We start from the raw sequence: 26,162 nt of genomic DNA, 5'->3' as shown, positions 1-26,162 counted from the left end.
TGACATTTCCTGGTAGAGGAAGTCACCTATGTAAAAGAAACAAGTGAAAAAATTTTTAATATAAGTGAAAGCTATAATTTTGTAATTTTTTTTAAAAAGGTAGCTGCCGTTCTGTTCCTTATTTCTTCAATTTCGTCAACTTGATTGTGGCCCACTGGCAAAATACAAGGCCTGATACTTCAACTGAAATTACAGGAATACTGCATTCATTCATCAGTAGATGCAAATCTGCATATTTAGCCCAGGCTTCTAAGAGGCTAAATTCTTGATCGTACCTTTGTGTTTGGCATTTCATGTCAACCTATGGAGACTCTAACAGTGTATTATAAAGGCATCCTAACAAAAATCTACTTCAAATTCTTCCGTATTAATGAGTGAGAAGCCAAAATACAAAGTTTTCTGAGTCGGGTGGAAGTTTATATATGTATATATATATATTCCTTTTCATTTTCAAAATCTCTTTCATTTAAATAAAGGAATAGATAAAACTTTGCCCCTATGTTCTTGTTTACTTTGCCTTTTAATTATACAGGTCACATTTTTATAGTGCTTCAAGTTCTGCATAGCATTCTAACCCCAACATTGTGATGTCGTTTTGGTCTTCTTTGATTATGAAGGACAATAAACAAAGGACCATTCCAATCACAACAACTCTAAGGAGGGGGGGTAGCATAAATATTATTCTCATTTTACTGATGGGCAAACTGATGGTGTGAATATTTCTTACACCAACAGTCAATGTTCTCTCTATGATTTGGAAGATGTTATTTTGAGAGCTGCTGTGACACCCAAGTCTCTCTATCTAAGGATTAGGTTAGGTTAGGCTTGTCCTCAGCCAGTTGACATAAAGTATTCCAACATTTATTAAAAAATTAAAAAAAATAAGATTTTTGCGAAGCCCAACTATAAACTCTATAGATAAAAAGATAAATACACAGAATACTTACATCAACAATCAAGAAGTCTAACCAACACCAGGCATTAGTGAAATAAGTTTGGTAGCCATATGCCACCCACTTTAGAAGCATTTCTAGAATGAAGATGTAAGTGAAAACTTTGTCAGCATATTCCAACATGATTTTAATAGTCTTTCGCTGTTCGATATAAATGTCTTCAAATGCCTGTAAAAAAAAGAAGCATACAATTTGGTATTCATAGCATGTTATGATCTGTAAGCTAGATTGAATGGCTAGGATAAAGATAAAAAACCCCACTAATAATGGCTTGTGTTGATAAAGCATTTCAAAATCTGTAAAGCACTTTTTATACATTAGCTTATTTGATACTTACTATGCCTCTGTAAGGAAGGAGCTATTATTAATACCATTTTATAGATGGGGAAATTGAGGTTTGGTTTTCCCTGAGAGATTATAGGATTTGCTCAGGGTCATACAGATAGCGTCTCAGTTAGGATTTGAATCTAAATCTTTCTACCTTCTAGTCAATTCCACTATCCACTATCTCTAGTCTGTGTGTGTGTGTGTGTGTGTGTGTGTGTGTATACATACATACATTCATATATACATACATTCATATGTACATATATATTATAGCATGATATGGTATAGTACAATAAAGTATCATTTTGTTCAGTCGTGTCCAACTCTTCATGACCCCATTTGGGCTTTCTTGGCAAAGATACTGGAATGGTTTGCCATTTCCTTCACCAGCTCATTTTACAGATGAGGAAACTGAGGCAAACAGGGCTAAGTGATTTTACCCAGGGTCACACAGCTATTAAGTGTCTGAGGCCAGATTTGAACTCAGGAAAATGAGTCTCCTTGAGTCCAGGCCCAGCATTTTATCCACTGCACCACCTAGTTACCCATATGGTATCATATGGTATAGTATAGTATGATATGGAATGATATGATACAGTATGCTATAGTATGGCAGGTTAAAGTAGGGTAGGGTAGGATGAGGCAAATTAAGGTAGGGTAGACTAGGGTAGAGTGAGATAGGGTGGGTTGGGGTGGGATAGGGTATGGTATGATATAGGATGGCATTATATGGTATCATATAGCTTAGAGCATAGGGTCTATAACGTTTTATATAAATAAAAATGATTTCTCCCTTCGGATTACTTCTTGGCCTCCATTTACGCCACTAACAGATGGGATGTAGGAAGGCTGCTTGCTAATGCCGGTTACTGTTCTTTTCTTTCCAAAGGCCTGCTGATGTCCAGCATTAAATATTTTGGGTGAAGTGTGCTTATTACTGGGGAAGCCAAAAAATAAGAAGATAAAGGTAGGCTTTTACTGAATCAATTTGTAACTAACAGCTGTATTTGAGAGATTACTCTAATTTCAAGTTTTGATTGGCTGCTACCAATTAATTAAAAATAGAGGTGAAATCAGAGCTCAGCTATCCAGGTTTAAAGTTGGAGAATTATCATTTTTCTCCCTTTTGCTACCCATCTCTTGGCCATTTTACTGCTTATTAGTACTACCATAAGGTAAATAGAAAAAGTAAAAGGAAATGAATATCCTATAATTCATGTCCTCATAAAGTAATATTTGTGACTCATCCTCCCTCATTTACCTTTGCTAAATATCGACTTGACCTAGCCTTTTTTTACTCATTTAGTGTATTTGATAGTTTTTATGCCTCAGTAGAGATGAATGCATGACTTGCCATGATGAATTGGAATTATAAATCATCTGCAATCCTTAGTATAGTTTCTGTTTCTGGGAACCTCCCCTTCATGTTTTCTAGATAGGAGTAATTTTATTTCAGTCACTGGTAGAAGATGGAACCCTAGAGATAAGACTTTCAGATAGGATTACATTCAATGTGAAGAAATGCAGTCATATTGAAGTCCTTAAATCATAGCCCTCTATCACAACTATCAGATTAAAAAGGAGAAAATGTCCATGTAACTCTATGGGCTGTTTTTGCTGGGCCTCATTGAAACAGAACCACATTTTATTTTTTTTTTAATTTCTTTTTTTTTTCTTTTTCTTTTGCCTTTTTTTTTTTTTTGGCTAGGCAATGGGGTTAAGTGACTTGCCCAGGGTCACACAGCTAGTAAGTGTTATGTGTCTGAGGCTGGATTTGAACTCAGGTCCTCCTAAATCCAGGACCAGTGCTCTATTCACTGCAGAATTTTTAGATGTTGTTCACAGGATCATAGGATTTAGAACTTCAAGTCATCTTAGAGATCATCTAATCCAACTCCTTTAATTTATAGATCAAGAAACTAAAATCATTCCATCTTTATTTAGTGGTCCTTTTTTCCCCTAATGTTTTCTGTAATACTGTACCTTGAATTTCTTAGGGAGAAAAAGCCTAATTCACTCAAACTGTTGATTGACTTTGATAAGAGTGAAAGACTTTCATATTAAAGGGAAATAAATCTTTTAATGAGTTATTTAGGCATGTTGCCCATTGTTTATTATCATCAACACTTATTATTTCCTGAGCAGCAGGAGAATACTGAACACAATACTAAATACATTGAGAAATGGTCCCTAAGGATTTAAAGACGCTATCTCTTAAATTGTCCAAAAACAGAAGAGCGCAACTCTTAATATATTCTTGAGCCTACGACCTTTCATAATGTACATATTATTACATATACTATTATGATGTCACAGCTTTGTTTATTTGCCTAACAAAGTAGGAGAAAAACTAATCGTTTATATCCACTGGGTGAATGTGAAGACATTTTAGGGCTAAATTTTCAGGTTTAACTACTTAAAGACCACAGAAATAAAGAATTAGTTCATTTAAAGAGCAGATGTGGGAAATGTAAGTCCAGAAATGGATTTGTAGGCCATAAGTTTATAGTACAGAAGATATGAATTATGGTTGGGTGTGAAATTATTTTGGAAACAAATTTCTAATTTGAAAATTCTGGGAAATTTCTTTTGCATGAAATAATTTAGCTTGATGTTTCACTCACCAGAGCACCACTACTGAGGAGAATCATGAAAACAATGAAAGTCTCAAACCAGTTATGTTCAACTATCCTGAAACAGGTTTTTCTCAGGTTCCACCACTGTTTTCCTCTGCCTTCTTCCACACTGACTTGACAGCATTTGAACCTTCGTACACAGCCTGTAGGGAATAAATTCAAACATGTAGAACTGAAACATCTCATGGCAAAGTAAATAATTTTGATACTTTCCTTCTTAATCATTTAACTAACATTAACTTCTCTTAACTTTCTGGGATGTAATTATGTTTGCACTTTCAACCTTACCATAAAGCCCATGGCATTTGACCTGTGAAGTAATAAAAGCAAATTATCAAAAGCAAGTTACCAAGAGAAACTTAGAATAATAAAGTCATCCTCTCCTGACACATTAGGAACATGGCCTTAGAGCTGTAGGGGACTGGAGGAGACATCTTGTCCAACCTCATTTTCAGAGATGAGGGAACAGAAGAACAGAGAGAAGTGACTTTAAAACACAGGTAGGAAGGAGCAGAGAAAAGATTTGAACCCAGGTATCGTGACTCTGAAGCTAGTGCTCTTTCTGCTACTTGGGTTTTCCTTAGGAGAATTTAGGGCAACGTCATAAATGATTTTCCAAAATTGCATGGTTCAGAAAATATGATTGGCCCTGGCACTGCCCACATTTGTCAGTAACCCCTCCTTATTTCTTCTTGTTTGTTTTGATATTATATAAAAATTAAGTCAATGAAATATTTACTGAGCATATAATACATATAAAGGCATACTACTACCTACTAGACATCCTGGGGATATGAAGTGTAATGGGGGGGAGCAGGGAATAAGGACGTAAAAAGTTGAATAATAACAACAGTTAACATTTATAGAGGGCTTCTAGTTTTACAAGTGCTTTAAATATTATTTCACTTGATCCTCACAACAACTACGTGAGGCAAGTGCTATTGCCCCCATTTAACAGATGAGAAAACTAAGGCAGAGAGAGTTGAAGTGATTTGCCCAGGGTCACACATTTACTAAATATCTGAGGTAGGATTCAAATTCAGGTCTTCCTGACTCCTAATACAGTGCTCTATCCACTGTGTCACCTACCTGATATTCTTCTGTTGCTTTCTTGCACTCTTATTTAAATGAGGTAGTACATCCCATGTACATGGGATTAGTACATGTACCCAGCTTTAATGCATAGTCAAGTGCCTATAAAGCAGATTCTGTAAATGAGAATTTAGACTTGTCTTCAAAGTGCCATGCTAAAGCTCTTCTTTAAAATTTTTTTAAGGAAACACATTAAATCAAATATATGTTTTGTTTGCTTTAAGAGAACATGTTTAGGGGAAGCTAGGTGGCGCAGTGGATAGAGCACTGGCCCTGGATTCAGGAGGACCTGAGTTCAAATCTGGCCTCAGACACACAACACTTACTAGCTGTGAGACCCTGGGCAAATCACTTAATCCCACTGCCTAACTGGAAAAAAACAAAAGAACATGTTTGCTTAATACTTGGTCCAGCATTTAACATAATGACTGGCACATAGTAGATGCTTAATAAATGTTCATTTATTGATAGTTTCCTTCTAAGCACTTATAATTAAGGCAGGAACTACCTTAATTGTAGTGATAGACAGATGTCAATTTGATTGACCTTCAACAAGATCAGCAGGATGTATTCTGAGATACAATACTGTGGCAAATACTTTTGAATGCACTTGCAAATGGTGTTTTTCCCTTTTTGTTTGCCCAAATATATATACCTCTGCTTCACATTCGTCCCACTGGTGTCTCAAACTCAACAAGTCCATAACTACCTTTTTTATCTTTTTAATCTGTTCTTCCTTCTGACATTACTCCATCTGCAATGGTACCACCACTCATGCACTTAATCTTTTATGTTTGCCACATTGGTGTTATCTTCAACTCTTCCCTCTCCCTCTCCTCTCACAGCTGAGCTGTTACCAATTCCTGTACGCTAATTGTAACTTTATAATACTTCTCACATCCATTGCCTCCTTTCTACTCCCATTACCATAGTGTAGGTCCTCATTACCTCCTCCCAGTGCTTTTTACTTCCCTTAGCTACATGATAGCAGCTCTAATTATTGCAAGTGTTCTAATGGGTCTATCTGCCTTTCCACTCTTCTCTCTTCAATTTGGCTTTCATATGACTACCATATTCGTCTTCCTTATGCATCAATCTAATTCACTCAGTTCATATTATTCTATACTCCGGACAACTGGGCTACTCTGTCCCTCAAGCATTTCTTGGGTCATCTTGCCTCTATTCCTTTGTTCATGTTATTTCACATGCCTAAATCCTCCCTCTCTCTACTAAATTCCTAGCTATCTTTTAAAACCCGAATCAAAGGGAAATTGCTCCATATAATATGATAATATCTGTAGTTAACCATCTCTCCTTCTGGCATCACCTAGGACTGTTGTAGCTTGGGATCAAACGTGAACTTCTCTTTTTGGCATATGAAGCCCTTCATAATCAGGCTAGACCCACTCTTTCCAGTCTTATTCCACCGTATTCCCCTCCCTTTTTCTTTTACTCCAAATCACTGGCCTACTTTCAGTTTCCTACACATGACATTCCATCTCCTATGTCTGGGCCTTTAAACACTCTGTTCATTATCCTCAAATGCTTTCCTTCCTCCCCTTTGCTTGTAGGAATACCTAGCCTCATTTAATACTCCCTTTGTGTCATATTCTACAGGATGCCTTTCCTGACATCCTCCATAATTATTAGCATTTTTCTCTCCCCCTCCAAATTATTTCCCATTTACTTTGTATATATTTCTCACTTACTTATTGTTGTGTGGTGTTTTCTACAGTAGAATGTGAGCCCTTTGAGGGAAAGGGCTCTTTAGTTTTTGTTTTTATAAACTTAGTGCCCAGTATAGTACCTGGAATATATTAGGTGCTTAATAGAGGCTTACTGAATTCAGGTAATATAAATTTACATTATAATGTCGCATATTATTGTATACTATCATTTTTATGAGATGCTCATCATTATATGAGACACAGTATGATATAGGATAGACATATGGCCTCTGAGGCAGAAAGATCCAGGTTCCAGTCCTCTGTTTGTGAGTAACCCTGGGCAAGTGATTTAACCTCTCAATGCTCTGGGCAACTCTCTAACTGGAGTACTTAACCTGGAGTCTTATAAATTTGTTTTTAAAAAATATTTTGATAACCACATTTCAGTTTAATTTGTTTCCTTTTAATTATATGTATTTTATTTTAGGCATTTAAAAATTATTCAGAGAAAGGGTTTCACCCGATTACCCAATGGGTCCATGACACACAAAAAAAGTTAAGAACTCCCTGTTCTATGACTGTATGTTATCGAGGAAGTGTCCATCTGCACTGGTAGAGGATGTTTCCTTTTCTGGGAGGGCCCTAAGCAGATCAAGGAAACAACAGCTTAAGCTTCTATTCCCACTTTATTTTATTGTTTGTGTGTTTTTCCTTTCCTGGATCCATCAGAGATAAGGTAAGATCATGTCTTCTCTAAAGTTTGTATTTCCCCCAGCACCTAGCACCGTGTGCTTCACTTGATAAATATTGGATTGCTGTTCTACCTGCAACATAACTAAGTTCATGGCTTTGTGAGGGAGGAGGTAGACAGATGGATAGTTTGTTTCTTAATTTGTCATTGTTTAAATATCCCAGGTTGCTATGCACACCGTTCCTTTCTTTTCTTTTCTTTTTTTCTCTTTTGTGCAATAGAACAGATGGTTGACTCATTTACCTTCAGTGAAACAGGCTTCAGGTTCAAGTGCTTCTTCAGGTTCTGCTACAGGCTGTTCCTCTTCAGGAAGCCCGATGTCTACAGTGCTGCCTTCAGATGAGCTGCTGCTCTCGTTGAGTTTCTGCATAGAAAAGGCACATAACAAAAGAGACTGCTTTATTTCTGCGAACTAACAAATGACCTAGGCAGGAAGGTGTACTGTCTATGAATGTGATCTTCTAACACCAACCTTGAAATCCTCTTCTAGGAGTTTCCTGCAAGTTAAGAGAGTTAAAGGAGGGAACAAAACTTCAGAGGTATATAAGAGAAGGTGCTTGGCTTTCAAGCAGAATAATGAGAGATGTTATTTCAAAATTCTATGGTGTCAGTGACAAATGTTAGTCAGCATCATTTACTCAGTGCCCATCCTGTAGAATAGATTGTATTAAGAAGTGTTGGGAGAGCGGGAAAAGAGAGATAGATAGATAGAGAGAGAGAGAGAGAAAGAAAAACGTAGAGACTGAGACAGAGAGAGACAGATGGAGTAGGATGGAGAGGGGAAAGGAGGAAAGACTGTTTTCTTTTTGAGAAGAATGACATTGGTTATGTTATTTTACATTTTAATGATTAATTTATGAATTTTTCCTTCATCTCATGAATAAATGCAGTGACCTAGTTTTACTTTCCCTAGATGGATGAATAAAATCTTAGAATGTTGGAGCTGGAAGGGACATTAGAATTTATATAGTCCGAGTTCCAAATTTTATGGATGAGAAAAGTGAGACTCACACGGACTAAATGACTTGTTCAAATAAACAGTGGAGCTTACACTTGAACCCAGGATTTTTAAAAAAATCTTTATGTCCAGTTCCCCGCCCCTTCCCATCACTAAATTGTACAATAGGTCCTCCTATGCAGTAAGGCTTTACTAATATAATGGATTTCTGCAAAGTTCATCTAGTTTTTTTTGTTGTTGTTTTGTTTTCTTTTGCTTAAGCCCAATTCTCTTACTTACAGGTTAAAGATTGTGTTGACATAAATCTAGGAAGGCTAAACATAGTAGATGAGAAAATTCAATTTGATCTGTGACAAACTATCTATAGAGAACACAGTAAGTTTCCTAAGGCCTGCCAATGTGTTCTGTGAAACTAGAATGGGGGAAATAGGTTAACCAACAACTCTTAGAATGACTTTCATCAATGTTTAGATTGCACTAATGAAATACACATTGTTCTTTCTAGAACTTCTAAAAAGGTCAGTCATGCCCAAAACTGAATGGCATATGCACTTAACTATTTGAATGGGAAACAATATAAAAAAATCATGGATTATGAAATTTTAAAAGTTTCTGTGAACTTTGAAACTTTTAGTGAGGCAAATTGTTTTACTCCCTGAAATAGCAGCTTAAATATAGCATGACAAGATAGTCATTATTAATCATATTTTTCTTGCAAATACATCATGTAAAAGAAAATTATGTAAAAGAAAGTTAAAGCTAGTTAAATATACATACTGTTTAATAATGTAAATCAAACAATTGAACCAATCTATCCATATTCCTTGATAACTTTTCACAAATTTTGGAAGAACAGCATAATTGATATCCTTAAAAATGAAGAGAATGTATAATACCAATAAAGAGTTAAAAAGGAATTTGTAGTAATAGCTAGCATTTATAGAATGCTTTAAGGTCTGAAAAATGCTTCATATTTATTATGTTATTTTATCTTCGCAACAACTCTATGAGGTAGATATTAGATGAAAAAACTGAGTCAGAGGTTAAGTGACTTGTCTAGGGTCACACAACTACTAGTTATTTTAGACAGGATTCAAATTAAGGTCTTCATGACTCCAACCCCCATGCTCATTCCATTGAAAACATTTACTTGCCCACTAGCCAAATTGAAGAAGTGTAATTGAATTTTTTTACAAGTTTTGGAAAGACCAGAAACAAAGTCAATTTTCCTCACAGAAGTGGTAGTTTAGACCTGAGTACAAATGTTACAGGCTGCTTTATCAGTATTACTTCAAGAACTCTTAACAAGTCTCGGTTTTTAGCAGTTATAGATATGAATTCTTTTACATTTTTGTCTTAGCTGATTCTGCCAACACAATTATATCCTTGCTTTGGAGCAAATGTATTAAAAATATAAAGGTAACTAATAATAGCTAACACTTTTATATAGTGCTTACTGTGGGCCAGGCACTGTGCTGCACACTCTACAATTATTATCTCCTTTGATCCTCACAACAACCCTAGGAGGTAGATGCTATTATATACCAATTTTACAGATTAGGAAACTGAGGCAAACAGAGGTGGAGTGACTTGCCCAGAGTCACACAACTAATAACTATCTGAGGCCAGATTTGAACTTAGATCTTCCTGATTCCAGTCCTGGTGCTCTGTCTACTTTGCCACCATTCTTTGGCATAGTGTTCTGAGGTACTCCTGGTAAATAATGAGAACACAGCCTTGCTAAATAATACAAAACCAAATGCATTTGTTTCAAAATACAACCTACCAGGGTACATGGTGGAAGCACCTCAGTGGCTTTCCCATCCTGCTAAATGAAAAAGTCACAGGAGGAGCTCAAATCTCCCATCAGCCCAAACGAGGCCTGCAGTAATGGCAGAACAGTTTGTGTATCAACTACATATAGATATCCTCCCTGCCAGATAATCAGCACCAGACTCTAGACTTTGATTTGTGCGCTAGGCTTGAAGCACCAACCCTCCCTGATATCTGGTCTTGCTTGACCCAGATAAGTACCCTATAAAAACACACTGGATGAGTCTCAGTGCCCCCTTCTAACATTCCCATCATCCCTGATTGTCTCTCTTGTTGTAAATATTCTCCCTCTATATAGGTTGGCTTGGTTTACTTTCTCTTTGCTGACTCTCTATTCTGGCTTCTTAGGCTCCATCATTCCTTCTACAGCATTTTGGAATCAAATCTCACCTGCTACACTGCATTGAGATATGTGCACATGGCAGATAGTCAGAGATTTGATAATGAATACAGAACTAAAAAGCAAGACCATATAAAGAAAATGAATAATATTAAAAATAGCAGTATGACAATATTCTTTAAAAATATGTATTTTCAAGTGCCAAAGGAAAAAAAAAAGATGTGAATCTTTTCTGAACAGGACAAAATTGCCTACAATCTTTGCTGATGATAGCAAAATAGATTAGTGTAAAATTTAAATGTTATAAATAAGTTATGCTAGATCTTCTTGGGGATGCTCAGACTGATTTTTTCCAGGGAAAAGAAGATAGTCACCAATACATTTTTATCCTTTAAAACTTGATACACTAGGATGTAAGCTGACAAAGGTAAAGGATCTATGTGTACAAAATATACTTGCCTCCTGCCAGGGATAGAGGCAATGGATTTTAAATGCAGAAAGAGACCTGCATTTTCAAACATTACTAATGTAGGAATTTGTTTTGCCAGACTATGTAGATAGATGTATTGAGGTATCTGCTTTTTGCATTTCTTTAATGTTTATTTTGCTTAATGAGGGGAGGCTGTAGTGGGAAGGACAGATTAATTAAAAAAATACTTATTATCAGAAATTTATGTTTGAATTAAGAGCAATAGAATATAAACTCCTCAAGAGCAAGGACTGGACCATTTTTGTCTTTTTAATAATAATAACAAATCAATAACAGCTAATGTTTATATTATATTATGTACCAGTCACGATGCTAGGCCATAAGGAGATCCAAAGGTTAGTTAATGCATAGTCTATGCCTTCTGGGTGCTGACAGTTTAGTAAGGGCTAAGACACAAATATAGATAATTGGCATATACCATATCACCCAATATGTGCATTAGAGCATTACAAATCAAAGTGCTTTGTGAGATGTTAAAGCAGGAACCTGCCACAGTCAACTATTAGGAAATGGCATTTAGTCAAAAGAGACTGTGATTTTAGATGCCCCTTCTCCCCCCTCCCCTCCTCCAAAGGCCTTTTATCTTTGGCTGAGGGGTAGGAGGAGAGCATGCTCTGTGGTAGAGTTAGAAGGCTGAATACTTGGGCGGGAATTGCATTCTTATAGCAATTTTAGGTTTTAATACACAACACACATTTTATATATGTGTGTGTGTGTATATATATATATATATATATATAATTTTATCTTCACACCAAACCTTAGATAGAGGCTTTATTTTTATTTTACAACTATGGAATCTGAGGCTCAGAGAAAATGAGTGACTTTCCCAGGCTCATATAGCTAGCACATATCTGGGGTAGGATTTGAACACATATCTTCTTGACCCCAAGACCTTAAATCTATCTATACTCCCTCGGTATGGCTCCCAGGAGTTAGCCAGAAAGGAGTCTGAGCCTTGGTGATAGATTTTCAGAAAGAATTTTTATGTATTTATTTTTAACTTTCTTTTATTTATTTTTAATTCTAAATTCTCAGGGGCAGCTAGGTGGCGCAGTGGATAGAGCACCGGCCCTGAAGTCAGGAGGACCTGAGTTCAAATCCGGCCTCAAACCAAAACACTTGACACATACTAGCTGTGTGACCTTGGGCAAGTCACTTAACCCCGATTGCCTCACTAAAAAAAATTAAAATAAATAAATAAATAAATTCTAAATTCTCTCTCTCCCACCAGCCCCTCCCTCATCCACTGAGAAGGCAAGCAATATGATATCATTATAATTTTAAATAATAGCTGGGATAGCCTAGTACTCTTCAGATATGACAATAGTATTGGCCATATGCAACAGCAAAAGAAAACAATTTTGAGGCAAAGCAGAGATAGAATAGAACCGGTTAAGAAATCTTGACAGCAATACAACTACTGGTTCCTATTCAATGATGAAAGAATATTTATTTTCTTATGTACATAGCTATTTATCTGAGCTGAGTGAATGTGATGAGAAATCTATCCAGACCAAAAAAACTGAGCAAATTACTCACCAGATTTCAGATTTAGATTAGAATATCAAAGGAATCTCAGGGGTCATCCTGTATCTAAAGTTTCAGGGCAAACATATGGGTTAATTTTTTTCATTCTTACTGGACTGAGTCAGATCTAAATAACTGGAAAAACGTGTTACTCTTGGGTAGGCCAAGCTAATGTAATTAAAAATGACAACTACCTAAGTTAATTTACTTATGCATTGCCATGCCAATCAAACTACCAAAAATTATTTTATAGAACTAGAAAAATAATAACAAAATTCATTTGGAAGAACAAAAGGTCCAGAATATCAAGGGAATTAATGAAAAGAAATGCTAGGAAAGGTGGCCTAGCCTTTCCAGATCTTAAATTGTATTATAAAGCAGAAATCATCAAAACTACTTGGAACTGGCTAAGAAATGGAGTGGTGGATCAATAGAATAGGTTAGGTATGCAACACACCTAATGAGTATAGTAATCTACTGTTTGATAGACCCAAAGACCCCAGCTTCTGGGATAAGAGCTCACTGTTTGACAAAAACTGCTGGGAAAACTGGAAAAGAGTATGGCAGAAACTATACGTAGACCAAAATCTTACACCATATACCAAAATTAAGTCAAAATGGGTATACCATTTAGATATAAAGGCTGATACTATAAGCAAATTGGGAGAGCAAGGAATAGTTTGCCTGTCAGAGTTATGAAAAACAGAAGAATTTATGACTAAGCAAGAGAGAACATTATGAAATGCAAAATGGATAATTTTTATTACATTAAATTGAAAAGTTTTTGCACAAACAAAGCCAATGCAATCAAGATTAGGAGGGAAGCAGAAAACTGGGAAAGAAGTTTTACAACCAGTGTTTCTGATAAGGGCCTCATTTCTAAAATATATGGAGAACTAAGTCAAATTTATAAGAATACAAGTAATTCCCTAATTGATAAATGGTCAAAGGATATGGACAGGCAGTTTTTAGATGAAAAAATCAAAGCTATCAATAGTCATACGAAAAAATGCTCTAAATCACTACTAATTAGAGAAATGCAAATCAAAACAACTCTGAGGTACCACATCACACTTATCAGATTGGCCAACATGACAAAACAGGAAAATGATAAATGTTGGAGAAGATGTGGGAAAATTGGAACACTAATGCATTGTTGGTGGAGTTGTGAATTGATCTAAGCATTTTGGAGAGAAATTTGGAACTATGCCCAAAGGGCTATAAAAATGTGCATACCCTTTGACCCAGTAATAGCACTTCTAGGGCTATATCTCAAAGAGATCATAAAAATGGGAAAGGGAACCACATGTACAAAAATATTTATAGCAGCTCTTTCTGTGGTGGCCAAGAATTGGAAATTGAAGGGATGCCCATCAATTGGGGAATGGTTGAACAAGTTGTGGTATATGATTGTGATGGAATACTATTGTGCTATAAGAAATGATGAACAGGCTGACTTCAGAAAAACCTGACTTGTATGAACTGATGCTGAGTGAAGTGAGCAGAACCAGGAGAATATTGTACACAGTAGCAGCCACATTGTGTGATGACTAACTTGGATACTTAGCTCTTCTCAGCAATACAAGGATCTAAAACATTTGCAAAAGTGTCACGATGGAAAATGCTATCCACATCCAGAGAAAGAACTATGGAGTTTGAAAACAGATCAAAGCATATCATTTGCTCTTTTTTTTTCTTGTTTTGTTTCTTCTTTCTTGTGGGCCTTCCTATTAGCTATAATTCTTCTTTACAACATGACTAATGTGAAAATATGTTTAATAGGAATGTATATGTAGAGCCTATATCACATTGCATGCCATCTTGGGAAGGGAGATGGGAAGGGAGGGGGAGAAAATCTAAAACTCAAAAGCTTATGATTGTTGAAAAAAAATGATTGTTGAAAACTAAAAATAAATAAATAAATTAAAAATAAAATAAAAAAATACAACAACTCTGTTAACCTTATTTGGACCTTATTTTGTTTTCATTTATTATGGAAGGACCATGTTTCTGTGCCCTTTGAAAAAATAATGTTGTGCCATGTTCAGAGTGAAAGGAAGGTCCCTAAGAGAAAGAGAACTATGGGTGATATAAATAGTACTATTACATTCCTCTCCTTTAGAGGACTGGAATTTAGAATACCTGGAAGGACCAAGTCACATCCATTGATGCAGTGACTTTTATTTTATTCATAAGACAAAGAAAATAGAGATAGTAAGAAGAAAATTTTTATTTCAAAATAAAATTATATCTGCTTGCAATTATATGTTTTAAAGATGCATTTGCACAGGTAGTAGAAAGAAAATATTTAATATCAAATAGATTTCTTAGTCAATCGAAATGTCTAGACTTTCTAGTGTTAAAAACAATTTAAAACAAGAAAAAAAGAGAGAGTGGAGATCACAGGAAGAATCTTGGAAATAAAAAGTAAGAGTCTCTTATAGGTGAAATTCAAGAACTTTCAAAAGGTAGCTAGTAATAGAGTGGCTAGCAGAAAGGAAACAATGTGGCACTTCACATTTGTGTTCTATCTTGCTCTGAATTGTCAACGAAGACTCTTGACTTGGCTTCCTTAGAGCCTCATCTAAAATCCCATCTTTTGCTTGGAAGCCTTCCTCAATACCTTAACTCCAGTGCCTTTCTTCTGTTAATAATTTCCTATTTATCCTGTATATGGCTTGCTTTGTGTATATGTTTGCATGTTGTCTTCCCCATTAGATTGTAAGCACCTTGAGGGAAAGGATTGTCTTTTGCCTTTTTTTTTAATCTTCAGTGCTTAACACAATGCCTGGAACGTAATAGTTGCTTAATAAATGTTTACTGATTGATTGATTGATTACCCAAGATGTAAAAATGGCCTAGAACTGACTGAAGGAAGAGAAATTTAAAAACAACAACAAAAAACAGCGTTTTGACAAAGAGCTGATCATCAGAAAGGTATATTATTTGTACTCAGGCTAGTTTGTTTTTTTTTAAAAATATGTTCTATATGTATTAGAAACTGAAATTAACTAATTGATGTTTAGACAGAAATACTAAACTCTCAGTTACACCTAAAGAGGTTGAAAACAGTGAAGCAAAAATGTTATCAATCAAACCTTTTTTATTGAGTTGAAATAAAATTGTCACTAAAAGTCTCACTTTTTTGAAATCAGTTTTTTCCTATATATTAATTTTATTAATTAAAACTTCCTGTTAATTTGATGAAAATGGTTTTCTAATTAACCTAATTGTTTTCATGCTGCCTGTTTTCAACAATTACAGCAAAAATAGTATCTTCACTGTTTTGTTAGTCCTTAGTTAAGATTTACATTGATTGTGGAAAAGTCCTAGCTGACAATACCCAGACAGGCTGACCCATTTGAAAATAGATAGGTATTTGCATATGGTCCTTAGCCCTACTGTATAAATATTTGTGACAGACTGAGTTAATGTGTAAACTTTGAGAAACCCTAGATACCACATTGCATCTATGGACTAAACTTGGCTTCATACCCTGTGGACACTCAGCAAACATTCAATGACAATAACTGATGCTGTCATCACTGAATTATTGAATTATTCCTTTTGAATAAATGTATTTTTATTTGATTCTGAAAAATAAAAGTTGTCTAATCTAGTAGATCATTTTGACCTCAAGTCAGATGCAGGATAATTTCACTCACCAATACTCAAACAGCAAAATCTTATAATTTTTCTTATCCTCTGAATTGGCACATGTACTTTTATTCTAAAGCCAGTGTTTGGGTTAGGTTTGGTAGTATATGCATGAAATTCCTGCTACAAGACTGAGGCTGGGGGACTGCTTTAACTCATGAATTCAGAGCTGCAAAGAACGAAAGCTGATTCAGTTTCTGTACTATGTCTAACACCAATATGGTGGAGTTAGACCTCTGGGACCACGGGTCTGCCAGGCTGCCTAAGGAGAAGGTAATCAGCCCATGATCAAAAGGGAGAAGGTCAAAGCTTCTAAGGTGGATCAATGGGATCTGGCCATGAATGGCCACTGCACTTCCAACTTGGGTAAACCCCATTTTTTTTTACTACGAACTAAACTAAAACATAATAAATGATAAACATAAATTAAAATGGACATAAGACTGAGAAATTGAAAGAATTCTGAAATGGTTCAGCATTCATTCATGATATGGTTTCAAGTTGGTTTAAAACATTTACAAAAAGGGGCAGCTACGTGGCGCAGTGAATAGAGCACCGGCCCTGAAGTCAGGAGGACCTGAGTTCAAATCTGGTCTCAGACCAAACACTTGACACATACTAGCTGTGTGACTTTGGGCAAGTCACTTAACCCGATTGCCTCACCAAAAAAAACAAAACAAAACAAAACAAAAAAACCAAAAACATTTACAAAAAGTTAAGCATATCATCATAGGAATGCCTTAAAGCTTTGTATGCTCTGATATAAAAATGTGTTGATACTTATAAATTATAAATTAATGAAGTTGCTGAAATTTATAAACCATTAATATTAATTTTTATTATGTCCAATGTAAACCAGGAAATATTTCATTCTAGGGCATATGTATACATATTAAAAATTAAAATCAATTCTATGAGAGATTGTCAGTGAGATTATAATAAAATATCAAAAGAAAGGACATTAATAAGATTTATACTTCTACAGAGTCTTTCATCTAATAAACTGAATATTACTGACTCACTAATCTAAAGATCATCCCTATGAAGACAACAAACAATATCTCTATCAAGGTTTTTTAATTGTAGGTTAATTTCAGTATATTACTGATATTTATTAAGTACTATACATATTCAGTTCATTTTGTTGGGATGTTGTGGTGTGGATAGGTTATTTCACTGGTATAGGGAACTCCCAGGATGGTCATTTCCTTCACTGATGCAGATCGGCAACTTGTCAATAATTTATATTCTTAGAGAGTTGCCTGGGCCACCAAGAATTTGAATAAATATCCTGTCAGTCACATAGTATATGCCAGAGGGAGAACTAAAACTCAAGACTTCCTGACCCTGATGCCAAATTAATTCTCTATTTTATTCGATTCATAATCCAGAGTTAATCATGAATTTGCCTGGGAGAAAATTCTAGTACAAGACATTTATATAAGGGTCTCCCTCTTGGTAAATGGATAACCTGTTTACCTCTAGAGTAATAGAGTAACTTATGCTCACAGGATCAGAGACCTAGAATTGGAAGGGAACTGAGAGGCCTCTTTCCACTCTTATTAATTTGTCCAGTGGTTGTCCCTTCCCTATTGTTGCCTTTTGTGTCCCAACTGGCGCTCACCCAAGTTCTGTTCTCCCCTATAATATTCTTTCAGTCTTCAGTAAGGCTTCCTCGTGAGCATGTCGTTCAAAGCTAACCAGCATATACTACTTAGTTATTGCATTCTACTCTGTTGCTGGCAGGCTTCCATGATCTAAATCCCATCCCATCATATAATTTGATCATATAATATATTCTTGTCATCTGTCGTGCCACCACTTCCCCTTTACTACCTGGACCAGTGATCCTTTGATTCACTAGAGATCCTATCTTCATACTGGGAGTTAATTTAATTTTGGGACTGACCCTGGGAAAGAGTTGTTCTGGTTGTTGATGAGAGGTTAGGTCCCAGACTTAGCCTCATTCCATCCAGACATCCCACCAAGAAGATAACCAGCATGAACACCTTATCATTTGCCCTAATGCTGTCTGCATACTTCAAAATCTCCATTCCTATTTCAAGCTTTTCTATCTTTTCCTTGGAGAATAATATCAATATAAACACTGCTACTAGGAATGGCATGGAAATCTCCTGACCTAGAACTCTTCTCAGAATCCCTGTGATTAAGAGTTTGGGCCTGGGATCTTTTCCCTAGCTACTATTCCCATTTCCTTCATATTCATCCATGGCAGCCAGTCCCTCCTGGATGCCTAGTCAACTTTATCTTCCCCATCCCCTTTTCAATGGGGAGGTAGCATAGTGTTATGGAAAATATACTAACTCTAGAGCTGGAAGATCTGGGTTCTAATTCTGTCTTTGATGCTTATTATCGACATGACTTTGGGTAAGTCACTTAACTTCCATAGGCCTTAGTTTTTTTTAATAGATTATAGTTTTTTTTAAATTTAAAATGACCTCTGAGGTTTCTTTCAACTCTAAAACTATTATTTCTCTGCAGCCCTTATTCTGCTGTTGACAAACTGCCCTTCATATTAAACCTCTTCATCTTATGCTCCTTTCATCTTGCAATCATAAAAATGTGGATCTTCCTAGAAGACAACACTATCCTCTCCAGAATTAGATCAGATAGTATTAGATTTCTTTTTGTTTCCCCTTGACATTTCCAGGCTTTACTCTACCACCTTCAATCAATGACCTTTCCTCCCCTGAGCTTCACTTTATCCAATTATATAAGTCTATATAGATTTTGTGGGGTAATTAGGAGGTGCAGTGTATAGAGTGCTGGGCCTAGAGTCAAGAAGACTCATATTCCTGAGTTCAAATCTGGCCTCAGACACTTCCTAGCTGTGTGACCCTGGGCAAGTCACTTAACCCTGTTTGCCTCAGTTATTCATCTCTAAAATGAGCTGGAGAAGGAAATGGTAAACCACTCCAGTATCTTCACCAAGAAAATCCCAAATGGGGTCACAAAGAGTCACACATGACTGAAAAAAGACTCAACCACAAAAATCTAGTTGGGCTATTCTCCCTTCTTTCTCAAGGAGTTGAGTACCAGGCTCATAGTCTTCCTGTCCATACCAAACTTTATACTTGAAGATTTCTATTGACATATTGATATCTCTACAAATAACTTTGTTCCCCAGTTCTCCAACCTTCTCAACTCTTTTGATCTTAATTCTACCTCAACCCCACACAAGGATGATCAGGTCTTTGATTTATTATCACTCACAAATGTTCTTCTGCAACAATCTCTAACTGTAATTTCTCTATCTGACCAAAATTTCTGTCCTTCCAGTTCCCCATAACTTACCCTCCAAAATCTTAGCCATTTGGTTGAACCAGTTCAACTTTATACTGTATTCCCCCTCTTGTCTCACTGTCCTATTGTAGCTCATCCCTACTAAATTCCAGGCTTGAATTATTCCCATGATCTGCCTTCTATACATTTCTATGTATCCATGCTGCTACGGGAAGTTACACAACTGTGTTGAGTTAATCCACTTCTGAATTTGTTATCCAATTTAATATGGGCACTTAACACTGTACACCAATTCTTTTACTCTTCTTTGAATGACTTCATATAGCCCTACCTATAGCATTTATTCCAAACCTTCTCTTTTCTCCTCAAGTCAGCTTTATCACCTCCCCTGTCTTCACCTTTCCCCTCCTCCTTCTCAGTAGAGGACACTGAAAAAAAATTGAAGTACTAACAAGCTCCTTCTCAATTACACACATCTATTCACCCAAATACCATTCTCATCCTCTCCTTTGCTCCAGTTCTTAATATCAAGGTCATTACTTTGAGAAAAAGGGGAAGGGTAACCAAGGATGTTCCCTGATAGGGAAAAGCAACATTTATTTTCATGTCAGTCACAACTATTTCTGCCTTATTTCTTATTTAAAAAAATATTTTGTTTTTTATTAGTCACCTTATGCCCTCTCCCCCCAATTGAGAACACAAGAAAAACTAAATCCATTATAAACTCATATAGTCAATAAAAAAGAAATTTCCAGATTGGCCATGTTCAAAAAATGTTCGTTTATCATTCTGCAGTCTGAGAATTTCACCTCTTTATCAGGAAGTGGGTAGCATGTAGTTCTCTGCAATCCTGGTTAGTCATTACATCGATAAAAGTTCATCACAATAGTTAATCACATTTATATACCGTACTTGTTATAAATACTTGTTCACTCGTTACCCAATTTAGGGGCACCCCTCAGATTCCCATTCTTTGCCACCTCAAAAAGAGCTATAAAGCTTTTTATACATCCTTAGAGTTTGTTTTGTTTAGGACTAATTCCTTACTTGATCTACCCTCTCTCTAATTCTCCTTTTCTCCTCTTTCCCTCCTATTTCTCTGTTGACTAAATGTATTTCTAAATGTATTTCTCTCTCTCTCTCTCTCTCTCTGTCTCTCTCCTTCCTTCTTTGACCATTTCAGCCAGTTCAGATGAGATAGAAGGTCGAGTGTCAGCCACTCCCATCAATCCCTTCCTCCACATTTTTATAGATTTCTCCTTGTGTACCCTGATTATGTGAGATAATTTCCCCTAACTTCCCATTCTGCCCTTCCCCCCAGTGTACCATTCTCTTCCCTGTCTTTCCATTCTTTTTTTAAGATTATAAAGACATAATAGAACTACTCTCAGGCCTTGTTGGACTCCTTCTCTGATGAAGATAGGGTTCAGAGGAAAACATGCATCATATCTCTATATTTGAATGTAAGTATTTTTTCCTTGTTTATTCCTTTATTTTTCTTCATTCATTTTTACTTTTTGATGTTTCTCTTTACTCCTGGGTTTGAACTTCAGAGTTTCTCCACAGCTCTTGTATTTTCATTAGGACTGCTTAGGGGGTCCTCTTTTTCATTAAAGGTATATTTACTCCCCCTCTGCCTATAGCATTATACTCAGTTTCTCTGGGTAAATTATTCCTGACTGTAAGCCCATATCCTTTGCCTTCGGGAATATCATATTCCAAGTTCACTGTTCCTTTGTAATGGTGACTGCTAAATCATGTGTGATCCTTAGTATGGCTCCTTGGTACTTGAATTCTTCATTTTCAGCTATTTGCAGTAAATTTTCTTGGACCTGGAAGCTCTGGATTTTGGCTATGATGTTTCTGGAAGTTTATTTGAGGACGTGATTGGTGGATTCTTTCTATTTCTACTTTGTCCTCCTGTTCTAAGATATCTGGGCAATTTTCTTTTCAGATTTCTTGAAATAGAATGTCTAGACCTTAAAATTTTTTTTTGGCCATGGTGTTGAGATAATCCAATGACTCTTCAATTTTTTTCACCTTAATTTGTTTTCCAGGTTGTTTGTTTGTTTGTTTTTGCTACAAGAAACCTTACATTTTCTTCTATCTTTTCAGTCTTTTGGCTGAAAAGTCACTGAATTCTATTTAGTTCATTTTAATATCCAAGGAGTTTGATGCTTGGGCAAGGTTTTGTGCTATTTGTGCCTAACTATTAATTCTCTTCCCAATTCTTTCTTCCATAGCTCTTATTTCTCTTCCATTTTTTCCCCCTCAAAAACTCTCATTCCATTTGTAAAAAAAGACTTTTTCATTCTTCTAAAATGCTTCCTCTCTTCTAAGGATTCTAGTTGAATTTGTGCCCAATCTGTATTTTGCTCTGAGGTCTAGCTTATAGATGTTTTAGAGTCATTCTCTTCTTCTGAGTTTGTGTCTTGAACATCCCTGCCACCATAATAGGTCATTACCATGGAACTTCTTTTTATTCATCAATTCTCCCAGCCAACTTCCTGAGTTTGAACTTGATGTTAGGGCTCAGCTCAGACACATGCCTGAAGGGAAGGTCTGGGTTGGTCCTAGTGCTGCTTTCTTTGGGTATTGAGTGTTGTGTTATTCCAGGATATCAGACACCTACAAGGTCTCAGTGCTCCACAGTGCTATGATCCAGGGCAAAGTCTGATTGTTGTCACCTGCTCTGAACTCTACAAGTTCTTGACCTGGGTTTGAGTCTGTACAGGAGTAGGCTGTTTCTGGACTCTGCTTTTATCAGCCATCTGGAAAGCTCTATTGCCTCAGGATTGTAGGCTCCCCGTTGGTCTGGAATTCCTACCTTGGTTATTCTTTTGCAGGTTGAGGTAGATGCTGGAAGTGAGATCCTGTTCTGAGTTTGGGGTCTAAGCCACACTGCTCTGCTGTTGCTGCTGGTTTCTGAGCTCCTTCTCCTACATGGTCCAGCTCTTCTTTACCCTGGGACACCACCTCTGTGAACAGACCCCCTTTTCACTTCACCCTTGATCTGTGACCCAGAACTAGAAAATGAGCAACAGAATTGCCATTTGGCACCCGTCCCCATCATGATGCCCTGTCATGACTCTAATGGAGCCCTAGTTAGGTCTAGGACCTCCCCTCTCTGAGTGCTCAGCATGCTTTGTGCTCCTGCCTCTACCCTATCCTCAGTGTCAAGCTAGGCCCGGCAAATGACCACTGTGACTTTTTCTGGATTTCCCTATCTGGATTTGGTCTGGCATATTTTGTAGATCTGTTTGTAGAAGTTTGGGAAGGGAGCTTACTGCAGTGCTTCCTAATACTCTGCCATCTTAGTTCTGCCTCTACCTTATGTGTTTTAAATAACTTCACAGCTATATAAATGTAATATATTACTGAACTGGGTGTCTCTTTGTATGTAAGGGTCTCCTATCAATCAATCAGCTAACATTTGTTAAACACTGTTAAATGCTGAGGATACAAAGAAGAACAAATTAGTTTCTGGTCTTAAGGAGTTCAAAGTCTAATGGGGAGACAAAATGTGACTTACATAAAAATAAGATCTATTCAGGATAAACTATGGATAATCTCATAGGAAGATTAGGAAGGCTTCCCCCAAGGAGATTTTCACTGTTAACAGGCATGACATGGATGAGGGTCCACCAAAAGAGTCAGAGAAGGATCAGTCACGTAGATAGGAGGGGAACCAGGAGAAAGCAGTGTCATGAAAACAGAGAGAAAAAAGTATCAAGGAGAAGAGAGTGGTTGATGCTGTCACAGACTGAAGAAAGGTTTAAAGGATGAGGATTGAAAGCAGACCTTATATTTGGCAGTTAAGAGATCTTTAGTAACTTTGGAAAAAGCGGTTTCAGTTGAATAATGAAATCAGAAGCAGATTGAAAAGAGTTGAGAAGAGAGTGAGAGGAAAGGAAGTGGAAACACATATTGTAGATAGCTTTTTCAAGTTTAGCCACAGCAAGGAGGAGAGATATAGGACTATAGATTCTGGGGAAGGATGGATCAAGTGAGGGTGTTTTGGGAATGTAGCAGTTATGAGCATATTTATAAGAGGTAGAAAAGAAACTGGTAGACTGGAAGCAATTAAATATTAAAATAATTAATTAATAATTAATTAATAATTCTCAGGACTCATTCTGGCAGAGCTATTTTAATGGTCTTTGCATGGAGTTAACATCAAGGAATATTCAAATTCTACTGAGGGAGAAAAGGAAAGGGCTCACAAAAAGTGGAGTAAGCAGCTGTGGGAAACACTCTAGCACTTCCTATCATTACTGACTTATGATACTACTAAATTCAATTTTAGGGTTTAGAGAAAGGGCTTTTTTTTTCTGTAGAGGATTATCATTATGGAAATTCTCCCCTGTAGGAGTAGAATGCTCATCAGCTGATAATCAGGATGTGATAAGAGAAAGGACTTTAGGGATCATTTAGTCCAACTCTACCATTTTATAGATGAAGAAAGTGAAGGTCAAAGAAATGAATGACTGTTCAAGGTCATGCTGATAATAAAGGGAAGAGGTGAGATTTGAACCTAGGTCCTCTAATGCCAACTCTTATGTCCTTTCCTCTATGACATACTGTCATATCACCTTTTCAATTAAAGTTTCAAGTCTGTCACAACTACTTCTGCCTTCTATTTTTTGAACCAACTATATAGTTATATAAGCTAAGATACAGCTACTTTTGTTGCTATTATCACAATTTTGTTATTGTTAATTTTGTTTCTCCAGCAGTGCTAGACATATAATAAATAAAATAAATACTTATTGGGTTAATAAAAATCTTACCCTTTGTAAATTAAATTACAAGTAAGAATATATAAACATATAGTAATTAACATGTTAGACAAAACAAAAACCCATTTCATATTCTTTCAATTGATATTTCATTTATGATGTTATATAGCTACAAAAATACTCATTGGTAATAATGAAGATTTTAAGAAAAAGTTGACTTAGCACATCAATTGTTCTAAAGTTCTAACAATACATTGTTTCATCTATATCTATCTACTTTTTATATATTTGTTAATTTATTTATTTAACTAAAATAAATTGTTTATTTTATAAGCATTTATTATTTGTCTCTCTCACTTTCCTCTTACCTATTGAACACACACACACAAAAATACAAAACTCTCATCATAAATATGCATAGTACAGCAAAACAATTCAGCTATACCCCAAAATATGTCTCTCTGCATTTTAAGTTCACCATCTTTCTGGTAAAAGTCAATAACTCACTGTTAAACAACAAGAAAATCTTATAATAATGCCATAATTCAGCTATGTATGCAAATATTATGTACTTTATTATCTACCTAGAGGCAGCTAGCTTGCATAAAAGATAGATTGAACTTGGAGTCAGGAAGATCTGAGTTAGAACCTTAACTCAGACACATTATCTGAGAGACCCTGGTCAAATCACAACCTCTGTTGACCTTCCTTTCTTCATCTACAAAATGGGAATAACAATTGATGCTTCACATGATTCACATCAACCACAGGGTTGTTTGTGAATATAAAATGACATACTATATGGAAATTTGTATACTTTAAAGTAATATATATGTTATTTATTATTATTACTAGACATATCTCAGATTCACTCATTCAACAAGTTAAAAATTTTTTTTATTAAGGTCTTACTGTGTCAAGACACTGTGCTAGGCATTAGACATAATACCTTGCATAGTGCCTGGCACACAGTAGGTGCTAAATAAATGTTTATTGATTAATTGATTGAAGCAATTCCTTTCAACTCACAAAGAGCTTCATCCTAATGGGAAACAAGGACATTTCTCTGAATACAGAAGTAACTTCTTTGTTTTTGCTTTGTTGCCTTTTACTAATCAATGTTGTAGAGTCACAGACAAATAATAATATCCAGTAATAATAATAGTAATAGTAGCTAACATTTTCAATGTATGAATGCTTCACATATATTATTTTATTTGGTCCTTACAGCAATCTTCTGAGGTAGGAACTATTGTTATCTACATTTACACAAGGCAAAAGTGAGGCCAAGAGTTCAGTGATTTGCCCAGGGTCATACAGCTAGTCTAAGGCAAAATTTTAATTCAGGTCTTCTTGCCTCCAACCAAATCCAGTGCTTTAACCATTAAACCAATCTGCCTTAAAAAGTTAAAATTAGATTGAATTTCCAGAAGTCATGTTCAAATTCTCCCTTATGCCAAACATACGTGTCATAAGTAACCTTAAGGTATTATAAATATTTACATTAGCCACCTTGTGTGACTAAATAAAATTTCACTATATTGTGTAGTGGGGTACAATTTTTTTTCAGAGAAATTTAAGTTTCCTGAGAGTAAAATTTATTCCATTTTTATCTTTGTATTATCAGCTCCTAGAATGGTGCCATGCACACGGTGGGAACTTAGTTCAATATTTGTTGAATTTTGTAAAACAATTTGCAACATAACATTGCAATCAATGTAATCATGGCAAGAATAAAGATATAGGATTACTAGTAAAAAGAAATTAGTAATATTGTTATTTTAATTGGCAACATGCTTATCATTTCAAGCGTGGATTCATGACTATCATTGCAGAGGATATCTGATTCTATGGGTATGGCCTACATTCCTTTTCTTTATGTAAGAGTATGGCCTCTAAGCTCTGGGTATTTATCTGCACATCTT

At 35.9% G+C, this 26,162-nt stretch overlaps 1 protein-coding gene across 1 annotated transcript in view; it reads right to left on the bottom strand.

The window, feature by feature from the left end:
* The window catches only part of LOC114045739 (sodium channel protein type 1 subunit alpha-like), a 132,503-nt gene that overhangs the window by 38,251 nt on the left and 68,090 nt on the right, over positions 1 to 26,162 (bottom strand). Inside the window, 3 exon segments of the mRNA XM_027865914.1 lie at positions 948 to 1,121; positions 3,905 to 4,059; positions 7,670 to 7,790. Of these exon segments, the coding sequence (XP_027721715.1) occupies positions 948 to 1,121; positions 3,905 to 4,059; positions 7,670 to 7,790 (450 nt within the window).

This window comes from Vombatus ursinus, unplaced genomic scaffold (genome assembly GCF_900497805.2).
Source record: "Vombatus ursinus unplaced genomic scaffold, bare-nosed wombat genome assembly UNPS02014779.1, whole genome shotgun sequence".
NCBI classification, from domain to species: Eukaryota; Metazoa; Chordata; class Mammalia; order Diprotodontia; family Vombatidae; genus Vombatus; species Vombatus ursinus.
Note: the sequence above shows the minus strand (reverse complement) of the source record. Positions and strands in the feature narration are given on the sequence as shown.